A 22,549-nucleotide genomic window follows, 5' to 3' on the forward strand; every position below is an offset into this window, starting at 1 on the left:
AAAATCTGGAAACACAAGTAGGCAGCAGACAACCCGAAGGGGAGAAATATAATAATAATAATAATAATAATAATAATAATAATAATAATAATAATAATAATAATAATAATAATAATAATAATAATAATAAGAAGAAGAAGAAGAAGAAGAAGAAGAAGAAGAAGAAGAAGAAGAAGAAGAAGAAGAAGAAGAAGAAGAAGAAGAAGAAGAAGAAGAAGAAGAAGAAGAAGAAGAAGAAAGGGACCTTGGAGGTCATCTAGTCCAACCCCCTGCTGAGGCAGGAAACCCTATACCATTTCAGACAAATGGCTGTCCAGTCTCTTCTTAAAAACTTCCAGTGTTGGAGCATTCACAACCTCTGGAGGCAGGTTCTTCCACTGGTTAATTGTTCTGTCAGGAAGTTTCTCCTTAGTTCTAGGTTGCTTCTCTCTTTGGTTAGTTTCCATCCGTTGCTTCTTGTTTTGCCTTCAGGCGCTTTGTAGAATAGCTTGACTCCCTCTTCTTTGGGGCAGCCCCTGAGATATTGGAACACTGCTATCATGTCACCCCTCACTCTTCTCTTCATTAAACTACACATACCCAATTCCAGCAACCGTTCCCTATATGTTTTAGCCTCCAGTCCCCCAAGGCATATATTGGTGGCTCTTTGCCTTGACAGTTCAGGGGTGGGGAGCTTGTGGAGCTAAGCCTTCTTCACGTCTCCTCTGGCCAGGACTACTGAAATTGGAGATAAGTTTCCTGCCGTGGTTTTTGTTCCCTAGTAGAAGACAGATGAAAACTGCAGTGTTTGTTCTACAGTAAAACTAATCTAGCCTTCCTTCCTGAAAGCTAAACCCTCCATTGTGTAGCCTTCAGCCTCTCTCCCCATTTTAAGCAGGGTTAGGAAAAGGTTTCACTTTTTGCGACAAATCCAATATGAGCGACATTTGGTTTCCGAGCTTGGTTGTTTCCTTGCAGGCGTCTCATTACCAAAGTAAACCAACATCAGCAATGCTCTGATGTTACCTAGTTTAGGTAATGAAACGTCCGCAAGAAAACAAGCAAGCTTAAGAGAGCACCAAGGATGCCTCATTCTAACTCTGAGCTACAAACATTCTCCTCCGACAAATCCAATTTCTTCTGAATGGATGGGTTCAAGCAACATTTCGTCAAAAATTTCCCCTTTCACTCGGGTTTTAGCCTAGAGATCCAAGGGGTTGCGGAGGGGGAGCGGGCATAAAATCCTGAAAACGTTGGGAGGAGGTATTGCCCACCTGTATTGGAGACCCGACACCTTGAGGTAGCTACAATCACCTTTCCTGGCAATGTAGCCCTTCGGTGTGGTTTTCTGCAAATTAAATGAGGACCTCTTCTATACGGTGACAGCAAAGGGGGAGAGGCATCTACCTGGATTTTGACTTCAGCTTACTTGCATTAGTAGCAGTGGTGGGATTCAAATAGGTGAACAACCGGTTCTCTGTGTGGATGCCACTTCCGGAAGTCCATTCTGGGCCTGGGCGACAAAAAATTAGCTATCGGTTCTGCCGAAGTGGTACAAACTGGCTGAATCCCACCACTGATTAATAGCAATATAAATATAAGCAAATGATGTGCTCCTTGGCTGAGAATCAGTTTTTCGTCCAGTCACTACTTTGACTGGACAAACAGAGATTTAGTCTGAATGAGGAACGTCTCTCTTAAAAGCTTGTAACAAGGCCTTAGAAGATTTTTTTTATTTTAATTCCATTTATATCCCGCCCTTCTCCGAAGACTCAGGGCGGCTTACAAGCTTAGCAGTAGCCTTCATTCTATGTATATGCCTGCTTATTAGGGCTTTCACACATCCCCCAAGCGACATTATTACAAAGTCAGCTTAATTGCCCCCAACAATCTGGGTCCTCATTTTACCTACCTTGGAAGGATGGAAGGCTGAGTCAACCTTGAGCCTGGTGGGATGCACTACAGGTTTAGTCTTCTGAACTTTCAGACCAATGCTGAAGTCCATCCTTGGAGAACTTCTCCCTACTAGAATGTGTGGTAAAGTTCTACTCTCTCTCTTTTCTACTCTCTACATTTCGGTAGAGAGAAGTTCTCCGAGGATGGACTCTAGCATTAAGTCTGAAAGCTCAGAAGACCTAACCTCTAGTTCCGGTGACCGACCCAGATTGGATCCTGCGATATCAATTCATCCACTTCACCTAAGCCATTATGTAGTTTGTAGGAGAGAAATGGCAAAAGGGCTCTAACTACATTTCAGCCCTCCTTTTTCTGTTTTTCCCAAAAGTGGAACGCCACCAGATAGGGCTGTGCAACACTTTAAATCCCAAGGACTTGCTTTCAAGAGGGCACCGAGAGGCTAATGTTGCTCCCTTCTAGAACTTTACGTATCCTTCTGAACTCAAGTGGTAGCTGCAGAAACAGTGCCGTGTCCCTGGGGAAAACGATCTCTGCTTGAGGGAGCTGCAGATAAGGTTCCGTTCATAACCTTGCTTGCTCCGAAGGACCTCTTGGGAATCCAAAACGCAATCTGCGAGAATCCCGACGTCTATTTCTCAAGTGCGTTTGGAAGCTGAACCAGGCGAGATATCTGTGGGGATAGCAATGAAACCAGACCGAGAGATCAAAAGCTAGCCAAGGAATTCTCCTGTCTCCAGCCTGTAACCTGAGAGTAAGTAACCCAAGCTTTGAAAAGGGACGGTGAGGTTGGGAAGAGACACAAAGGAAAGCAGAACGTTTTTGATACCAGTTGAAAGAAGTTTAATTCTATCTCTTGCTGGGAACGAGAGGCTGGTTCCAGCCAACTTTGCAGGTTTCAAACATTAATCGGCCCTCTCACTTCCATGCTAACAAAGGTGTTCAATCAAGGTGTTTTTTTCCGGCGACAACTTTTGAGCTGGCTGAAGAAGCTCTTCTCTTGGGCCACAGCGCCCCCCTGTGGGGCCTTCCCAGATCAGCCGCTGTCCCATTCATCAATTCCCACAGATTAACTCTAATCCATTTCCCCAATTCTAACACGTAAAGTTGTGGTTATTGCCACCAGCCTGCCGCTACTTGAAAAAAACAACAACAATAACAACAACACAACCAAAAGGAACGGATGAGACCCGCCGTCACCACACTGTTGTATACATTGTTTTAATGCCACCCCGAGTCACTTCAAACCACTCTGGCTTTAATCTGGCAGGTTGGTGGTTGCCGATTCCAATCCTCGGCAGCCTGAATTCTGCTGATACTTGCGCTGCAATCCCAGGGCTCTGGTTACTAGCCGTCGGGCTACTGCTGTATCTGTCTGGGGTCTTTCTTTAGTCAGCTGAAGGAGCTCTGAGGAAGGAAAAAAAAGAGAGAAAGATGGCAGAGAACTGGAAGAGAACTGGGGGGGGGGGGAAGCCTTAGGAAGCCTGGCCCAACGGGCTTGAAGCCACAAGTCATTTTATTTCACCAAGTGGATCGGATCTAATTTAAACATACAGAGAACTTTGATTTCTTTTTTTATATAGAAAGGTTTACTTTTCAATTCAAAGAAAGTTAAAATGCAAAACTCCCCAAAAGGCTTTTTTTACAGAAACAAACAAAAAACAAGAAATTAAAAACGTGCATTAAAAAAAGACACAAACACATGTACACTTTACCCTCCTGAGTTGCAATATTAGCTTAACCGCCGCTTTAAAATAATTTTTAAAACATCACCTTTTACAATTGATAAGAGATGAAAAATGTGTATGTGAGAGAGAGGGAGGGAGGGAAAGAGGGAAAGAGGGAGGGAGAGGGAGAGGGAGAGGGAGAGGGAGAGGGAGAGGGAGAGAGAGAGAGAGAGAGAGAGAGAGAGAGAGAGAGAGAGAGAGAGAGAGAGAGAGAGAGAGAGAGAGAGAGAGAGAGAAATCAAAAAGGACAAAAGGGAGAGACAAAGAGCCAACAGGTATTTCTATTTTTTTTTTAAATCCCATTTATATCCCGCCCTTCTCCGAAGACTCAGGGAGGCTTACAAGCTTAGCAGTAGCCTTCATTCTATGTATATGCCTGCTTATTAGGGCTTTCACACACACCCCAAGCGGCATTATTACAAAGTCAGCTTAATTGCCCCCAACAATCTGGGTCCTCATTTTACCTACCTCGGAAGGATGGAAGGCTGAGTCAACGTTGAGCCTGGTGGGACTCGAACCTGCACTAATTGCAGGCAGCTGGTGTTACTTAAGGAGGCATTAGCCCACTGCTCCACCAAGGCTCTTTTTTCCTTTGGCCCACCCAGTTATTTGCCCACAAGGATTTCCCTGGTGGCGCTCAGAGGTTCCAGGCAGGCAAGTCACTGCAAGACTACACTAGAATTTAGAGGTAAAGTGACACAAATCCACCTCCATTTGCACAGAAGTCAAACAGGTCTTCCAGTGCTTTCAGGAGGGGGCGTGCCAAACTGATTACATATCTTACTTGGCCGCTGAAGTGCCTTGATTTTTGACTGCCTTGTTCCATGGATCAGAGGCCGGATCTTGACGGAGGTATAGTTCTGTTCCAGGGCTTGAGATGCTAAACAATGAGAGAAAATCCTTTGAGACACCGATCCACAGCAGGTGCTTTTGAACTCAATGAGCTGGCCTCATAGAAGAGAATTCTTTATTGGGGGTTGTCTTGGGGGCGTTTGTCAGCAGCCAAAGCATTACTTTGTACTAATGCTGTAGTCTCCTGACTAATAGCACTTAGACTTACATACCGCTTCACAGTGCTTTACAGCCCTCTCTAAGCAGTTTACAGAGTCAGCATATTGCCCAACAATCTGGGTCCTCCTTTTACCGATCTCGGAAGGATGGAAGGCTGAGTCAACTTTGAGCCAGTCAGAATCGAACTGGCAAACTGCTGGCAGCCAGCAGAAGTAGCCTGCAGTACTGCATTCTAACCACTGCCCCACCACGGCTAACGTAACACTGTCATATGCTAAATAAGTAAATAAATTGGGGGGCGATAACCTTGCTTGGCCTTTTTCTGTCCCAGAGATCTGAAGACCTGGTCCATGCCCTCATCCTCGGTAGCCCCAGAATGCCAGTTCAGACAGAAGAGCAGCAAAAAGGCTGCGACAATTTGAAAAAAATAGTGACTTTAGTCTACTCTTCTGCCTGAGTTAGCTTTCTTGGGCTACTCGCTAGTCAGTTCCCCGTTTATAGTGTAGAGCAGCCCCAGTTGTCAGGTGCAGCCTGGGAGCCCTGTTTTTGTGCCCCCCCCTCAACATCCTAAAATTGTATCACCCATATCTGGCTAACAAACCCATGAAGGGCAGAGATACCATTGTCTGAGGGTCTTTGGCAGAAATATTTCAAAATATATAAACACAAGCACTCTTTTCTACTCTATTTAGTTCGGCTTAGAAACAGAATCATAGGGCTGCAAGTGACCTTGGGGGTCTTCTAGTCCAACCCCGCTTGCTCAAGGCAGGAGACTTTATACCAGGGGTCTGCAACCTTGACAACTTTTTAAGAATTGCTGGCTCAGGAATTCTAGGAAGTCCACAAGTCTTAAGAGTTGACAAAGTTGCAGACCCCTGCTTTATACCATCCCTGCCCAATAGTTGTTCAGAAAACTCACAGAAATTGTGCACCCACAACTCCAGGAGGCAAGCTATTCCACTGATTAATTGTTCTCGGGATATTTGTCCTCAGTTCTAGAGTGGATCTCTCTTTGATAAGTTTCCACCTATTACTTCTTGTCCTGCCCTCTGGTGCCCCTAGAGAACAAATCAATCTCCTTTTCTTTGCGACGGTCCCTCAAGATACTCAAAGATACAACTAATGAAATCCCGACCTCCCAAATCCCAGTACTGCATGATTATCGTGGCGCCCAACGAAGTCATTTTTACCCACTCGTGCTTCCATCCACCAACCACAGGAGAAAACAAGAAAATAGGCTGCATATATACATACGGACACACACCTACACACCTACACACACACACACACACACACACACAAAGGCAAAATTACCTGCTGCCAAACTGGAAAAGATCCCGAGGGCATGAGTGTCATCAACCCACTGCAACTTAAATCCACTCTCTCTGAAAGAGACAGATCAGGGTTACTATTCTTTACATGTCAGAGTTTCACGGGAGTTGAGATTTCGTGCAAAAGCAGGTCTGACGCTTTTATGTCCCTGCAGGCATTTCCTGTATTCCTGCCCAGTAAGCAGAAGAGAAGGCGCTGGGTTGGTTAAAGGCAGAGAGGGTCACCAAAGCCAGCGGTATGGGGGTTTCAAAATGGGGTGACATGGGTCCCTCGTGCGAAGCTGTCTATGTACAACTTCAGCAGGAATAATGCATTTGGTGGTATAGTTAGAAGAGTAGAGTAGAGTAGAGTAGAATAGAAACTGGAAGGGAGCTTGGAGGTCTTGTAGCCCAGCCCCCTGCTCAAGCAGGAGGACCTATACCATCTCAGTGATCATCCAGCCTCTTTTTAAAAACTTCCAGCAATGGAGTTTATTTCCGGCCTTGTCTGTTTCCTGGCATGTGGACTTCAAATCCCAGAATTCCTGGTCATCAATGAAAATTTGGGGAGTTGCAGTCCACACACCTGAAAGTTGCCAAGGTTGGGAAACACATGGTTAGATGATTCTTTATTTGGTCACAGAACAGTATGAGGATACAGAAATCACAGTTAACTAAAATAAAGTACAAAAGGAGGGAAATGAATATATATAAATATTCTAGAGTACCTAAAATATCTAGAAAGCAGGGTTAGAAGCAAAGCTATAGACCAGGGGTCTTCAAACTTGCCAAGTTTGAAGACCCCTAGCTATAGACTTTGCAATGTATGGCAGTGAAAGCTGGACCATAAAAAAGGCTGAGCGCCAAAGAATTGAGGCCTTTGAACTATGGTGCTGGAGAAGACTCCTGCGAGTACCTTGGACTGCAAGGCGATCAAACTGGTCAGTCCTACAGAGATCAACCCTGACTGCTCTTTAGAAGGCCAGATCCTGAAGTTGAAACTCAAATACTTTGGCCACCTAATGAGAAGGAAGGACTCACTGGAGAAGAGCCTAATGCTGGGAAAGGTTGAGGGCAAGAGAAGAAGGGGACGACAGAGAATGAGGTGGCTGGATGGAGTCACTGAAGCAGTAGGCATGAGCCTAAATTGACTCCAGAAGATGGTAGAGGACAGGAAGGCCTGGAGGAACGTTGTCCATGGGGTCGTGATGTGTCGGACATGACTTCGCAGCTAACAACAACAACAAGCTATAGACTAATGGAGGCTAGTGGGCAGTTTTTGACTGTAGACAGAGAGATGGAGTCAGATTGAGGTAATAATAGCTTTTTAAGATAAAACAAATCAGAATGGCCATGGTATTTAAGAAAAAAGTGGAAACAATAACACCTGGCATGCATAACATGAGCATAACATGTCCTAACAATTCAGTCATTCCACACCGCATGGGCAGTTTCTGTTTGAAGAGGAGTCTCTGTTTCTTCTCTCACTAAGTGGTGCTGGAAGAATCTGACTCAGCAAGGCCCTTCTGAGTCTCGGATGGTTAGATTACAGCCATGGTGGTGCAGGGCTGAGAATGCAGTATTGCAGGCTGGCTCTGCCCACTGCCAGGAGTTCGATCCTGACCGGCTCGAGATTGACTCAGCTTTCCATCCTTCTGAAGTCGATAAAATGAGGACCCAGATTGTTGGGGCAATAGGCTGACTCTGTAAATAGCCTAGACAGGGGCTGTAAAGCACTGTGAAGCAGTATATAAGTCTACGTGCTATTGCTTATTCTACTCTACTCTACTCTACTCTACTCTACTCTACTCTACTCTACTCTACTCTACTCTACTCTACCTTGGCAGAGCACGGGTTAAAGTGCAGTAAAAGGTAAAAGAAAAGGTTCCCCCGCACATGCGTGCTAGTTGTTTCCAACTCTAGGGGCCGGTGCTCATCTCCGTTTCAAAGCCAAAGAGCCAGCGCTTGTCCGAGGACGTCTCCATGGTCATGTGGCCAGCATGATTAGACGCCAAAGGCGCACGGAACGCTGTTACCTTCCCACCGTAGTGGTCCCTATTTTTCTACTTGCATTTTTACGTGCTTTCGAACTGCTAGGTTGGCAGAAACTGGGACGAGTAACAGGCGCTCACTCTGTTACGCGGCACTCGGGATTCAACCCGCCAAACTGCCGACCTTCTGATCGACAAGCTCAGCGTCCTAACCCACTGAGCCACCGTGTCCCTTTAAAGTGAAGTACTACAGACTAATTCTGCTGACTGCCAGCTGCCAGCAGTTTGGCAATTCGATTCTCACTCGCTCAAGGTTGACTTGGCCTTCCATCCTTCCACGGTCAGTGAAACGAGGACCCAGATTGTTGAGAGCAATAGGCTGACTCTATAAGCTGCTTAGAGAAGGCTGTAAAACACTATGCAGAGGTATATAAGTCTAAGTGCTGTTGATCAGATTCAAATTATCATTGGACCATGGATGTCCTTGGTGACTTTGGACCAAACAATCTTTCTCAAACCAATCTATCCCACAATGTATTAGGAAATAAGAGAAGGAAAGATCTCAGTAGAAGATGCCTTCAGCTCTCAGGAAAAAAAAAGTCCAGAATCAAATTTATGTATTTGTTCATTAAATTTGTACAGTCACCCATTTCACCCAAAGTGACTCTGGACAGTCTACAGTAATCAAATGAAATCAATCAATTAACATAATAAATTTTCTAAATATTCTAGCAAGGCATGGAGAAGCGGTCAGGTCATCCTAGTTCAGATAACGCTGGGAAAAAATAAGCATTTTTTTTTCTTTTCTCAGTGCTGCATTTCCCAACAAGATCTCACCAGCCTCCCTTCATGTGTGTTAATTAGGAGGAAATATTATGCCTGCAACATACCCAGACTTTTTATCCAGTTCTCTGTCAACTCAAAGAGGCATTGCCCTAATCAAGCGAGAATGTATTCTATTTGATTTCCATTTTTCCAGTGCCATCAAAGAAAAGACTGCATAAGCTGCATAATTAACTTTGTGAATCCGCCGTTGCATAATGCAGCAAGGATTATTAAAGTGAGGCTGTTTGAATGCTTAGACCACATTCAAGGCCGTTAGGAATAATCGGAAACAGAGTGTCCAAGGTTGTAAAAATGGGGTTTTATTTCTAGCTGCAGGAAGCAAACTCATCTTAGCTATTATTTTCTTCCTAACCTGCCTGGGAAACATTGGTCAGGCTTTTGTGCTAATTCAAGAAGGCAACTGCTAAGTCCTTAAAACATGTAAGGCAGGGCTGTCAAACTCAATTTCATTGAGGGCCGCATCAGCATTGCGGTTGCCCTCAGGGGGCCGGGTGGGTATGGCCAGGGTGGGCGTGGCCTACTGGGTGGGCGTGGCTAGAGTGCGTATGGCCTACTGGGTGGGCGTGGCCAGCTCTACATCGTTTGCATCAAGGGTGCCTATGGGGGCCTGGGCAGGAGTGGGACAGATCTGAGGGTCTCTGGCAGAAGGAGGGTCTCTGGGCCAGGGCCAAGGCAGTGGGGGCCGTTCCCTCACTATTTCCAGGATGGCTTTGTGGGCCGCATGAAACCACTTCGCGGGCCAGATCTGGCCCCCGGGCCTTGTGTTTGACATGTCTGATGTAAGGGATTGATGTGGGAATCACTAGTTGTAACTTGCAGCGGATCCAGTCTCACCTCTTCTGCCATTCAGATGATCATAATCCACGTCTCTGAACTGCACAGTTTGAGAGGGTTTATAGGCTTTCCTGCTTGAGCAGGGGGCTGGACTAGAAGACCTCCAAGGTCCCTTCTAATTCTGTTATTCTGTAATTGTGAGATTACATGCTAGCATTTTATCTTCCTTTAATGAAAAGGAAAAAGGAAAATAAAAGCTAGCAACAACTCTAATGTTGCAGCCCTTATTTACTATTAAAATGACAGCATACTTTTTCCCTTTGATATATTTTTTCATTTTTTTAAAAGCAATGTATTTTTTAAAAAAATGTCTGTATTTTCATCTTTGCATTTTTTTCTCCCATTTCTTTTCTGTCACTATTTTAAAAGCAATGAAAAAAATCAATTAAAATTATTTTTTTTAAAAAAACAACAAAACACATTCTATGCAGATCTAAAAGAGGGTGAAGCAAAAGAGGGACCAAGAAATCCTGGAGAATTGTTCTAGGACTTGTCTAGAATTTCATCTCTATCTTAGTATTGAGAAAACAGCAGTTTAACTCCCGGGTAAGTTGTTCGTAAAATATACTTGAAAGTGACTTGTTTTATCCAGTCCCGGGCTGTTTTAAGATAAAATTAGCCTCTTTAGGGTTAACAATAGGGACGCGGTGGCTCAGTGGGTTAGGATGCTGAGCTTGTCGATCGGAAGGTCGGCAGTTTGGCGGGTCGAATCCCGAGTGCCGTGTAGCAGAGTGAGCGCCTGTTACTCGTCCCAGCTTCTGCCAACCTAGCAGTTCAAAAGCACGTAAAAATGCAAGTAGAAAAATAGGGACCACTACGGTGGGAAGATAACAGCGCTCCGTGTGCCTTTGGCATCTAGTCATGCCGGCCACATGACCACGGAGATGTCCTCGGACAAGCACTGGCTCTTCGGCTTTGAAATGGAGATGAGCACCGGCCCCTAGAGTCGGAAATGACTAGCACACATGTGCGGGGGGAACCTTTACCTTTAACTTAGGGTTAACAATGGAGATCAATCAACTACATTTAGCTGCACACATGACAGTGCCTAGTATAGTTTTAGCAGTTTTATATATTTAGTATGGGGAAAAAATTGGTTTTCTCAAATTAGGGATCAGTCTATCAGTTGTATTCTCTTTCCTTGATATAGCTGCTTCTTTTTCATTCTCCTATTATAAATTGCCCAGAGTTGGGCAGCCTCAAAATTGAAAAAAAATATATTTTTAAAATGTTTTTAACAATAGCAATAACTTAGACTTATATAGTGCTTCACAGTGCTTTACAGCCCTCTCTAAGCGGTTTACAGGGTCAGCCTCTTGCCCCCAACAATCTGGGTCCTCATTTTACCGACCTCGGAAGGAGGGAAGGCTGAGTCAACCTTGAGCTGGTCAGAATCGAACTCCTGGCAGAGGGCAGAGTTTGCCTGCAATACTGCATTCTAACCACGGCACCACCACGGGTCCTTCCACTGCCCTCCCCCCCCACCTGGTAAAGCACTTCATACAAATCGGGCCACCCCATTTTAATATGTTATAAGAAGTAGGAGTCATCACAGAGTCATCTTGTTAATGAGTTATGTAAAGATTGTGCATACTTTGAAAATGATTCAGAAGGACTTTCGGTCGCTTGCAGGTTTAGCAATCTGCCTTCCGGGAGAGCAAAGGAAATAAGGGGGAGACTCTGACTCAAAATCTACAGAGCAATGAATGCATCACTTCCAAATCAAGTTCAAAACACAGCACAGCTCCGCCCCATGGACTGATCAGTGGTCAGGGCTAATATTTAAATTAAGAGTTCTCTTAGAAATATACAACCAGTGACCAATCTGTACAATCCTAGCCACAATGCATACCGTAAGAGGGTGCTGAGATAGCTACCCTAGCAACTTTGCTATGGGCACTGCTCAGAGATGCAAGTCTTTATGTCTCTGTAAAGTTATCCCAAAGCTGCTTTTTGAAAAGGCAACTGGCCTTGAAGACATTTTGCTTCTCATGCAAGAAGCTTGTTTCTGACTGAATGGTGGAGGATGGACTTTCCACATTCAGGACAGAGAGGACCGCTGGTTTTAAAGAGGGATCAAACAGGTCGTCTCAATTAATTAAATTTGAACGGCCCTCTCTCAACAGAGGGGGAGAGATACGACGCTATTTATCTCCCATTTGCCACACCGTCCTTTCCGCAGTTCCAAGAAGTTTCCACACCCGTTTGCACTACATATTCAGATGTCCCTGAGGGCACAGATAAACCTTCAAGTAGCCTCAACAACTCTCAGAAAGAGTGCCAACAGAAGACTGCAAGGAATATAAATCCTTCCATCCTCCACCATTCAGTCAGGACTGAAGAAGCTTTTGGGATGCAAAGCAAAACTTTGCTTTTCAAGGAAAAGCAAAGTCCAGTTGCCTTTTGAAAAAGCACCTTTGGGTCAACCATGACCTGGGTGACCAAGAATCTCCGTAGACTCTGTAAAGTTACATTTTACATTTGCATCCCTGTAAAGTTACCATATTTTTTCCCTCCAGAAAGGAGCTTCTGCTTTTGGTCCTAAATACTGGGACGGTCCTGAACAGGAAACACCACGCTTTTAGCCCACCACTTACTGGAAATCGGAAAATGCCTCCATAAGATGTTCTGTTTTTAGCAATGGGGAAAAATCATAGATCTCTAGCACGTGGCCAAAATCTCCTTCGTTGATCTGTGCCTCCCCATAACTAGAGTAATCAAACTGAATCTTCTCAATGCTTATGTCCTTTATGGTCAAATAATTTGTGATCTGAAAAAAGAGCAAAAAATAAAATAAAAATCAAAGCAAATCACCTTCACATCTTCGCTTCTACACAGTAAGAATCAGTGCAAACCATAATCAGCAAAACTAGACAACGGTCATTGTGGATGTGATTTTTAACATTTTAAGCAACAGCTAAAGTGCCGTGACAGAATCAGATGTCTATAATTATAATTCATATGGTCATCTATTGACTAATAAATTCCTCTAATTTACGTTCACAGAGCAATTCCCCAAACCCATCAAAGGGATAAAAGCCCAGAAACAGCTTTGTAGGCATACAGTCTTACTGATGAGCTAGACTAGCAATTTTGATAAAGCCTCTATAACACAGTTGGAAATGTAAAAACTTTAAACAATAAAATACACAGAATGTATAACTTTGTTTGCATCTTAATGATTTATGTTGATTGCTTTTATTTAGTATCCTATTATGATTTATGTTGGTTGCTTATTTAGTATCCTATGACTATCACTGAGCGTGTATCCTATGTTTTATGATGATTCTGTCTTACGATTACGATAATGATTTATCACTTTGTTGCTTGTATGTACACTGAGAGCTTATGCACGGGAGAAAAATTCCTTCTGTGTCCAATCACACTTAGCCAATAAAGAATTCTATCTAAAATATTTAAAACGGCAACGATACTCCTTAAGATAGTTCTGCTTTCCCTGCCCTTAAAGACTACACACTTTCATATCTATTTTTTTTTACACTGCTTGAACCCCTAAGAGAGGAATTATTCATTAACAATCAAAAGCTGTTCAACTGCAGTGGATAAAAAAAATGGACTCAAATCAAGATTCGTGTTTGTGCATTAGGTATTTTGCACTTGCTTTTCACTTCCAAGGAAAGAATCAGAGTGGGAATAGTGACAAACAGCCCGCTGAGAAACATCATGTTTCTAGCTCAGGCTAAGCCAAAATCTGTTTATTTTATTTAATTTTTTGCCAGGAAATAACATAGCTGCAAATGATGCTTACTGTGAAACAAACTTCCAAGTGGGAAAAACAAAAAATAACACACGTGCTAAAATCAGACAGGTGCTTTACAAAAGACCATGAGTTTCACTTGACATGTGTGAAACCAAACTGGTGCATTCAAGAAACGATGGTTTACGAGGTTTAACGCAGTCTGTCAAGTCAGCCAGTCAGTGAATAGTTGACATGCACACACACAAAAAGGCAAAAAACAGAGGTAGTCCTCAACGTACGACCACAATTGAGCCCAAAATTTCTGTTGCTAAGTGAGACATTTAAGTGAATTTTGCCCTATTTTACAACTTTTCTTGCCATATTTATTAAGTGTGTGTGTGTGTGTGTGTGTGTATGTACCACGTGATCCACTTTTGAGACTTTCTGACGAACAAAGTCAATGGGGGAATCCAGATTCGCTTAACGACCGTGTTACTAACTTAACAAATGCAATGATTCACTCAACAACTGAGGCAAGAAGAGTTGTCAAATGGGTCAAAACTCCACTTAACAAATGTTTCACTTGGAAACATAAATTTTGGGCTCAGTTGTGGTCCTAACTCGAGGTCTACCTGGAAGTTAAATTAAAATTATTTCTATTAAATAAAGCCGGGCTCGTGGAAACAGATTAATGACAGCCTGCTGTTACCTCTTGCAAGAGTTCGGCCCCGCAGTCATCTTCAAAAAGGCTGTCCTTTCCTTCTGCTGAAGAAACAGCCATGCTTCGGTCCCCAGCGGACAGCTCGACCCCCGGCCACTGAGGTCCCTCCAGGGCTACTGACTCTTTCTTCTGGGTTTCAAACGGTAGCTTGGCTTTGCTGGGACTGGTATGCAAGTAGGGTTGAGCTTCAGGGTTTAGCCGAGATGGAGTCTTGCAACTGTCCCACACCAATAAGTCCTCCTTCATGACTTGAGATGGCTGGGTTTGGCCACGCTCAAATGGAAGTGCAACGGTGCAATCTTTAGATTGGGTTTCCACCGGCGGCTCACTGTTGTCCTTGGAGGACTCTGCAGTTCTCGTTTCCAGGCCAGGGAGAAGCTTGCACTCCTCTCCTCCATTGGCACACAGGCATGTCCTGTGGTCATTTTCAAAGAGGGGCAAGTCCTCATTAGAGTTCAACAGAAAAGCATTTGAAGCATCTGTCCCACTGTTTTCAGGAAGGGGCGGGACACTTTCAAACAGAATGGAATCCTGGCCGCTTTTATTGGAATCTCCTAGAAAGAAAGGCTTCGTGCTCAACTCTTGGACACCTGGAACTGTGATCTTCTGTCCACTTAATTTGGAAAGAGAATCAACAAAAGTCTCCATCAGTCCTTCCAGAAGACCTGAGTTTTCACAGCTTTCTGGGACAAAAACATTTCTGCCATCTTTATGTTGGGGATCTATTTCAGACAGGTTTGGACTACTTTTGGATCCCAATGAGGCCAACTTCACATTCTCTTCCTTTTCCAGGTAAGATGCCCTGGGTGCATCCTTCCAAAGAGACACATCTGGGCAGCCCAGGGCACCTCTGCCACTTTGATTAGCAGACTCCATATCTGAATGTCTTTGCTTGGGGGGGCTTTGGGCCTTTGTGTTTTCACATTCCATCTTGCTGGATAACCCGGTTCCATCTGGAATCCTTTCACTGCCAGAAGAGGCCTTGGATGCTTGACATTCCTCCTTGTTGTTGCTCATACAATGCAGCCCACTCTCCAATGTTTCTGTGGAGCCACCTTGTCCCAGGTCCTCCAGCTTCTTCCGCATCGCCCTGGGGACATAGAGAGCTCTGTCTGGCTTTTTCGGGGGCTGCCTTCTAGCCCGGCCGTTTCCTCTTCGGGCTTGGGAACTGTTGGCCAAGGCTTCCATCTGCCGCGGGCCTCCTCTGGATCGGCTCCCTCTGCTTCTGGCATGGGGAGGGTGGTTGAAGTGAGAAGCTTCAACAGCACCATTGGGGCAGTCTGGCTCATCTGGCAACCTAAATCCAAGAGAAGAGTCCAAAATAGAAGAAACAGGCAAGTCAATGTTCAGAACTCAAGATCAAATGCATCCAATTTTGACTACCCCGTGCAAAGACAAAATCAAGAGTTTGCCTTACTAAAGAATCCAGCATAGATGTTTACTGGTCACCATCCTTGGATTTTAGGGATTTCCTTCCAGGACGGTACTAAGATGCTAACAAGGAAGTCAACCAATCAGAATAGAGCTGGAAGGGACCTTGGAGGCCTCCTAGTCCAACCTCCTGTTTAAACAGGAGACCCTATACCATTTCAGACAAATGGCTGTCAAGTCTCTTCTTAAAAACCTCCAGTGATGGAGCACCCACAACCTCTGAAGGCAAGCAGTTGCACTGATTAATTGTCCTCACAAGAATATAAGCTTGAGGCTGTGTTTTATAAGTTAGTATTAAACATTATACAAATCAATGAACTCGGTAGCCATGGAACATACGACAGAAGAACGGTTGCAGAAATTGGGTATGTCTGGTTTAAAGAAAAGAAACAGTAGGGATGACATGATACCAGTCTTCCAATATCTAAGGGGCTGCCGCAAAGAAAAGAGAGTCAAAGCTATTCTCCAAAGGACCTGAAGGCAGGACGAGAAGCAACGGATGGAAAGCAGTCAAAGAGAGAAGCAACCTAGAACTAAGGAGACATTTCCTAACAGATAGAACAATTAATCAGTGGAACAACCTGCCTCCAGAAACTGTGGGTGCTCCATCACTGGAGGTTTTTAAGAAGAGATTGTGTGAAATGCTACTTTCCTGCCTGAGCAGGGGAGTTGCACTAGAAGACCTCCAAGGTCCCTTGCAACTCTGTTATTCTGTTATTATTATTTTGAACATGGAGGATTGCCAAGGGCTGCTAATCACATTGGTCTCTGCTAACTGTATAGTGGCGACCTGGGTCACAATCCTACCAGTGTCATAGAAAAATGGACATAGTTAATGCAGACTACTGCTTTTTTTCTCAATATAATTTAATGGGTATGTGAAAGTAGAATAGACCTTGGCAAAACTAAGAAGAGGATGATCTGTTATGAAATACCCAGGTCTCCTCTCTTAAGCAGAGGGTTGGACAAGAAGACCTCCAAAGTCCCTTCTAGCCCCATTATTCTATGATTCTGTGAGGGACTGATAAACACATTTGGAATTTTGAGAACATGTGAGTCTAACACAAAATGGCTTCTATGCTGCCTCATTTGGAGAAATTTAAGAATTCCTCACTTGCAAAAAAAAATATCTTTACACTCCTTTAACATTTTAATTGCAAAGAATGTGCAGGCTGTTCTGAAACATTAAGCTCTAGAGCAGTGCCTGGCTGAGGAATTCTGGGAACTGAAGTCCACAAGTCATGAAAGGGCCAGGTTTGAGGACCCCCTGCTCTAGAGAATCAAATGCCTTAGGCCAGACATGTCAAACACAAGGCCCGGGGGCCAGATCCGGCCCGCGAAGTGGTTTCATGCGGCCCATGAAGCCATCCTGGAAACAGTGAGGGAACGGCCCCCACTGCCTTGGCCCTGGCCCAGAGACCCTCCTTCCGCCAGAGACCCTCAGATCTGTCCCACTCCTGCCCAGGCGCCCATAGGCACCCTTGATGCCAACGATGTAGAGCTGGCCACGCCCACCCAGTAGGCCATACGCACTTTAGCCACGCCCACCCAGTAGGTCACGCCCACCCTGGCCACACCCACCCGGCCCCCTGAGGGCAACCGCAATGCTGATGCGGCCCTCAATGAAATTGAGTTTGACACCCCTGCCTTAGGCCGTCTTCTGGAGCGGTCTTGCTTTCAATATGCGATTTAAGCTCTTTCTGCTGCTTACGGGCTCTTGAGCAAAATCTCAATCTCTCATTCATTCAATACACTTGATTTATTTCTGATTGAACTTTAAAAACAAATGAATTTTTATTTATTTATGTAACCTCTCATTCAGTTCTTAGCACCAAAAGTGGGCCTTTAAAAAAACGGGAGCCTCCCACCTGACTGCCGCATGACAGACCACCGTCCTCCTTCTCCATCCTTCTCCAACCGAAAAGCTGCTCAGAAGATCAACGTCGTCAACGGTGCGGTGGATCAAGTACCTCAAGCGACTAGATAGAGGGGGAAACAAGAGGACTCTGCAAGAAAAGAAGAGACGCCAAATAAAAATCAGCTGCTGATTTTAAGAAAGGGCGGAGCAGCGGCTCAGCGGTTATAAAACGCTGGGCTTCTCAGCTGGAAAGCCAGCAGCCCAGGTTGGAGATCCAAGCGCCATGCAACAGGGTGAGCTCCTGTCACTTGCTCCAGCTCCCACCAACCTAGCAGTTCAAAAGCAGGCAAATGCGAGTAGATAAATAGGTACCACTTTGGTGGGAAGGCAACAGCGCTCTGTGATGTCATGCTGGACACATAACTATTGAAATGTCTTCAGACAGTGCTGGCTCAACGGCCTTGAAACGGAGATAGCCACTGCTGCCTATAGACAGCAATGACTAGCAGAGTAAAATCCATAGGGACCCTTTTACTTTTTTTACTTAAGAAAGGGACACTTTAGCAGCCCCAAGAAGAGAGAAAGAGACCCTGTTTGGTCTAGTGGTTGAGGCACAAGGCTGGAAAGCAGGGAACCCTGAGTTCATGTCCTGCCTTAGCCATGAAAGCCAGCTGGGTGAATTTGGGCCAGTCAGTCTCTCTTAGCCTAACCCACCTCACAGGGCTGTTGTTGTGTGGGAAAGAGGAGAAAGGTGAGTTGGGTATGTCTGCTGCCTTGTGTCAAAATTAATAAAGGCAGGATATAAATAAATAAATAAAAATAAGATTTTTATATTACACACACACACACACACACACACACACACACATATATATATAGACATAAAGGTAAAGGTTCTCTCGCACATGCATACTAGTCGTTTCCGACTCTAGGGGCTGGTGATCATCTCCGTTTCAAAGCCAAAGAGCCAGCACTTGTCCGAAGACATTTCCGTGGTCATGTGGCCGGCATGACTAGACGCCAAAGGCGCACGGAACGCTGTTACCTTCCCACCATAGGGGTCCCTATTTTTCTACTTGCATTTTTACGTGCTTTTGAACTGCTAGGTTGGCGGAAGCTGGGACGAGTAACAGGCGCTCACACTGCTACGCGGCACTTGGGATTCGACCCGCCAAACTGCTGACCTTATGATCGACAAGCTCAGCGTCCTAACCCACTGAGCCACCACGTCCTTTCATATATACACATATACATATACATAAATACATATACATATCACACACACACACACACACACAGATAAAAGGCATGCAAATCAGAAGCAAAACCCCAAGCTTGGCAGGAGAGGAACATTTCATGCACAGCCTCACTTTGAAATGGCAAAGTGGAGCTAAATTTCAAGGATCTTACAGTACAATTTTTAAAATGCGCTCCTGGCTTTTTCGGCCAGAAAAGGCTCTGCAGCCAGACAAGACTCACGTTGGGTTGGGGTAATGAGAGGGGAAAAACGTCTTACTTTTCCAGCTGGTTCTGTAGCAGAAAATGGTCCAGTTCCTCCATGATCTTGTCGACAAAGTCATTCTCCATAGGAGAAAGGAACACGCCATCCAAACAATGCAGCGCCAGGGTGACAGTGGGGTGGTAGCCTGTGAAGAGGGCGACAAAATTGGGCAAATAGTTAGACCGGGCCAAAAAGGCTCACTCCATTCATTGGCTGTGCTACTGCCTTTTTTTCCTTTTAATATACCTATAGAGCAGAGGTCCCCAACCTTTTGGGCACCAGGGGCTGGTTCCGTGGAGAGACGTTTTTCTGCGGACCGGAGTGTGTATGGTTTTGTGTGCTGCCTGCATGCCACGGATGGGGCTTTGCCTGTTTGTGCGGACCGCTTGCTGGCATGCCACTGCCCAGTGCCGGTCGACAGCCTGGCGATTGGGGACCCCTGCTATAGAGTTCATAAGTCTTCAACGTATGACTACAATTGGGACCAGTATTCCCATTGCTAAGCAAGGCAATTGTTAAGTGAGCCCTGCCTGATTTTACGTCATATTTTTTTTTTTGCCATGGATGCCGAGCAAATCCCTGCAGTGATTAAATGAATCGCATGCTCTTTAAGCGTCTCAAGTTTCCCCATCAACTTTGCTCAAGTTAGAAGCTAGCTAGGAATGTGGCAAATGGTGATCATGTGATTCTGGGACATTGCAATTGTTTAAATGCATGCTGTATTGCAGCATCCCCATGATCACGAATTTTGATCCCGTGATCATGGGGATGCTGCAACAGTTGTTAAGTACAAGGACCAGGAGCAAGTCCCTTTTTCCAGTGCCCTTGTAACTTCAAAGGGTGGCTAACTGAATGATTCTGGACTGAGGACTAGCTGGAGGTGCATATAGTGATTGCTTCATGCATTCTAAAGGTTGGCATAGGGCAGGGATAGGCAACCTTGGCTCTTTTATGACTCGTGGACTTCAACTCCCAGAATTCCTGAGCCAGCCATGCTGGCTCAGGAATTCTGGGAGTTGAAGTTCACGAGTCATAAAAGAGCTAAGGTTGCCTACCCCTGGCATAGTGAATGCACAAGGTTACATACAATATCTGCTAAGTAGAAATGCAAAATATTGCAAATTGTCAAGGGGAGGTTTGGGAAAGGTTTCTATATATCTCTCTGTATTTTTTTAATTAATAATTTAAAGGTTTCTATATCACCCAGTATATATGTATGAATGTATGTATTTAAATGCAAAAGTTAGTATGTATTTCCCAGTATTGAGAATTTAAAGATTTCTATATATCTCCCTGATTTATTTCTGAATGAGAATTTAAAGGTTCCTATGTATCTCCCAGTATTTATTTATTTGAATTTATAGGGCCACCCACTCACTCACAGTGACTCTGGGTGGTTACAAAAAAAAACCCCACAAACAAATACAAATACGAATACAAATTACAAAATTTTCCTTTGCCTTCTATCTTTTCTAAAAACCTGTGGGATACACAGAGGTGTCAGGTTATTGTGGTTGTTTTAAAAGCTGCTGATTGTTTTCAATGTGTTTTTTTTAAAAAAAATAGAGGAGAAGGAAGAGGAGGAGGAGGAGGGGGAGAAAGAAGAGGGGGGAGGAGGAGAAGGGGAAGAGGGGAGGGGGAGGAAGAGGACAGAAGCAGGGAGAGGAGGGGAGGAGGAGAAGGGGAGGAAGGACAGGGAGAAGGGGGGATAGAGGAGCAGGAGGGAAGGAGAAGGAAGAGAGGAGGCAGAGGGGAGGAGGAGGAGAAGGAGGGAAAGGAGAGGAGGAGGAGGAGAAGGAAGAGGAAGAGGAGAAAGAAGAGGGAGGAGGAGGAGGAGAAGAGAAGGAGGAGGGGAGGAGAAGGGGAGGAAGGACAGGGAGAAGGGGGGATAAAGAGGAGCAGGAGGGGAGGAGGAGGAAGAGGAGGAGGAGGAAGAGGGGAGAAGGGGAAGGAGCAGGAGCAGGGGGGAAGGAGGAGGAAGAGGAGGAGGCCACCTTGAGCAGTCCCCTACTGACCCAGGAGCTCAAGCGAGGCCGTCTTCTGGCCCGGCTGCCAACAACCCACCTACCACAAAGAGGCAGCTGGGGTGTGTGTGTGTGTGTGTGTGTGTGCGTGTGTGTTGGGGTGCCGGGGGGGGGGGCACCAAGCCACCGAGCATCCGGAGGAGCGCGCGCCGGTCGCCTGCAGGGGGCATCGCAGGAGGCGCGCAGAAGGACGAGCGGGCCACAAAAGCTGCCGGTGGCGGGGGGGGGGGCGCCGCCTCCTCCTCCAGCAGAACGGGCGTTGTTGGGGGGGAAAGGGGAGAGGCGGGGGCTGGCTGGAGACCCCCCGCGCGCGCCCCCCCCGCCCTCGCGCGCAGCAGCAGCCGCCGCCGCGGCCACCTGGGGAAAGCGCGCGCCCGGCGGGGCGACGCGAGCTCCGCGCGAACCCAACGGACCCTCCGAGGCCTCCGCGGGGGTGGGGGGGGGCGGGGAGAGGCGAGCCCGGGACGGCGCTCGGGGCCCACCCGGAGGGGGCCCCTGCACGTACCCTGCAGGGCCGGCCGAGCAGTCCCGTCCTCTTCCCCGGCCGAGCTCCGGCGGCTTCTCTCCGCCTCCCCGCCTGCCTCCACGTGAGCGTCGGCGGCCCCGATTGGACGGGGCGCGGGGAGGCGGCCGCGCCTCCGCTCCGGCTAAGGCAGGGGTAGGCAACCTCGGCTCTTTTATGACTCGTGGACTTCAACTCCCAGAATTCCTGAGCCAGCATGGCTCAGCTTGGAAACCTCTCTCTTTCCCCTCAGCATGGCTGGCTCAGGAATTCTGGGAGTTGAAGTCCACGAGTCATAAAAGAGCCGAGGTTGCCTACCCCTGGGCTAAGGGAAAAGGAAAAGAGGCCGGGAGCCCCCCCCCCCTCCGGAGGCCGCCTCTCCCGGCCCGGCCTTTAGAACAGAATAGAGCGGGAAGGGACCTTCGAGGGCTTCTAGTCCAGCCCGACCGTTCAAGACGAGGGGCTGTCCGGTCTCTTTGAAAGACAGCCGGGCGCAGCTCGTCCTCGTCGGACCGCTTACAACGGAGCCCAGCGTTTCTGTGGCTCAGCAAGGCGGCTGGGAAGTGAATTTTGACCCATTTTATCAAACTTGCCACGGTTGTTAATTGAATCACTCTCGTTAAGAGGAATAGAATAGAATAGAATAGAATAGAATAGAATAGAATAGAATAGAATAGAATAGAATAGAATAGAATAGAATAGAATAGAATAGAATAGAATAGAATAGAATAGAATAGAATAGAATAGAATAGAATATGGAATGGAATGGAATAGAATAGAATAGAATAGAATAGAATAGAATAGAATAGAATAGAATAGAATAGAATATGGAATGGAATAGAATAGAATAGAATATGGAATGGAATAGAAGAGAGAATAAATATGGAATAGAATAGAATAGAATAGAATAAATATGGAATGGAATAGAACAGAAGAGAAGAGAAGAGAATAAAAATAGAATAGAATAGAATAAATATGGAATGGAATAGAAGAGAGAATAAATATGGAATAGAATAGAATAGAATAATTAGAATAGAATAGAATAGAATAAATATGGAATGGAATAGAAGAGAAGAGAATAAATATAGAATAGAATAGAATAGAATAGAATAGAAAATAGAATAAATATGGAATAGAATAGAATGGAATAATCTTTATTGTCATTATGTATCTCACAACAAAATTAAGTGCTGTCCACAG

The 22,549-nt window shown here is 45.5% G+C and overlaps 1 protein-coding gene across 1 annotated transcript; it reads right to left on the reverse strand.

Moving 5' to 3' along the window:
• Positions 1-2,712: 2,712 nt before the first annotated feature.
• Positions 2,713-21,404, reverse strand: R3HCC1 (R3H domain and coiled-coil containing 1). Its single transcript, XM_081334169.1, has 8 exons — positions 21,353-21,404; positions 18,839-18,968; positions 17,333-17,470; positions 14,022-15,330; positions 12,210-12,382; positions 5,946-6,016; positions 4,405-4,500; positions 2,713-3,300 (listed from the first exon to the last, which is right to left on the reverse strand). The coding sequence occupies exons 2-8, from the start codon at positions 18,907-18,909 to the stop codon at positions 3,152-3,154; spliced, it is 2,007 nt and encodes a 668-aa protein (XP_081190295.1). The 5' UTR covers positions 18,910-18,968; positions 21,353-21,404; the 3' UTR covers positions 2,713-3,151.
• Between the last annotated feature and the right edge of the window lie 1,145 nt (positions 21,405-22,549).

Source organism: Vipera berus, assembly GCF_964194415.1.
Source record: "Vipera berus genome assembly, chromosome: 8".
In the NCBI taxonomy this organism is placed as follows: domain Eukaryota; kingdom Metazoa; phylum Chordata; class Lepidosauria; order Squamata; family Viperidae; genus Vipera; species Vipera berus.

Bases quoted from the DNA above. Each gene is read 5' to 3' on its own strand.
- R3HCC1 (XM_081334169.1), bottom strand. From the start codon at position 18,909: ATGGAGAATGACTTTGTCGACAAGATCATGGAGGAACTGGACCATTTT. The intron at 6,017-12,209 runs GTAAGTGGTGGG...TGTCTCTTTCAG, and splicing joins GAGGCATTTTCCGATTTCCA to AGAGAGTGGATTTAAGTTGC. The intron at 3,301-4,404 runs GTAAGATATGTA...TTCCTTCCTCAG, and splicing joins CAAGGCACTTCAGCGGCCAA to AGCTCCTTCAGCTGACTAAA.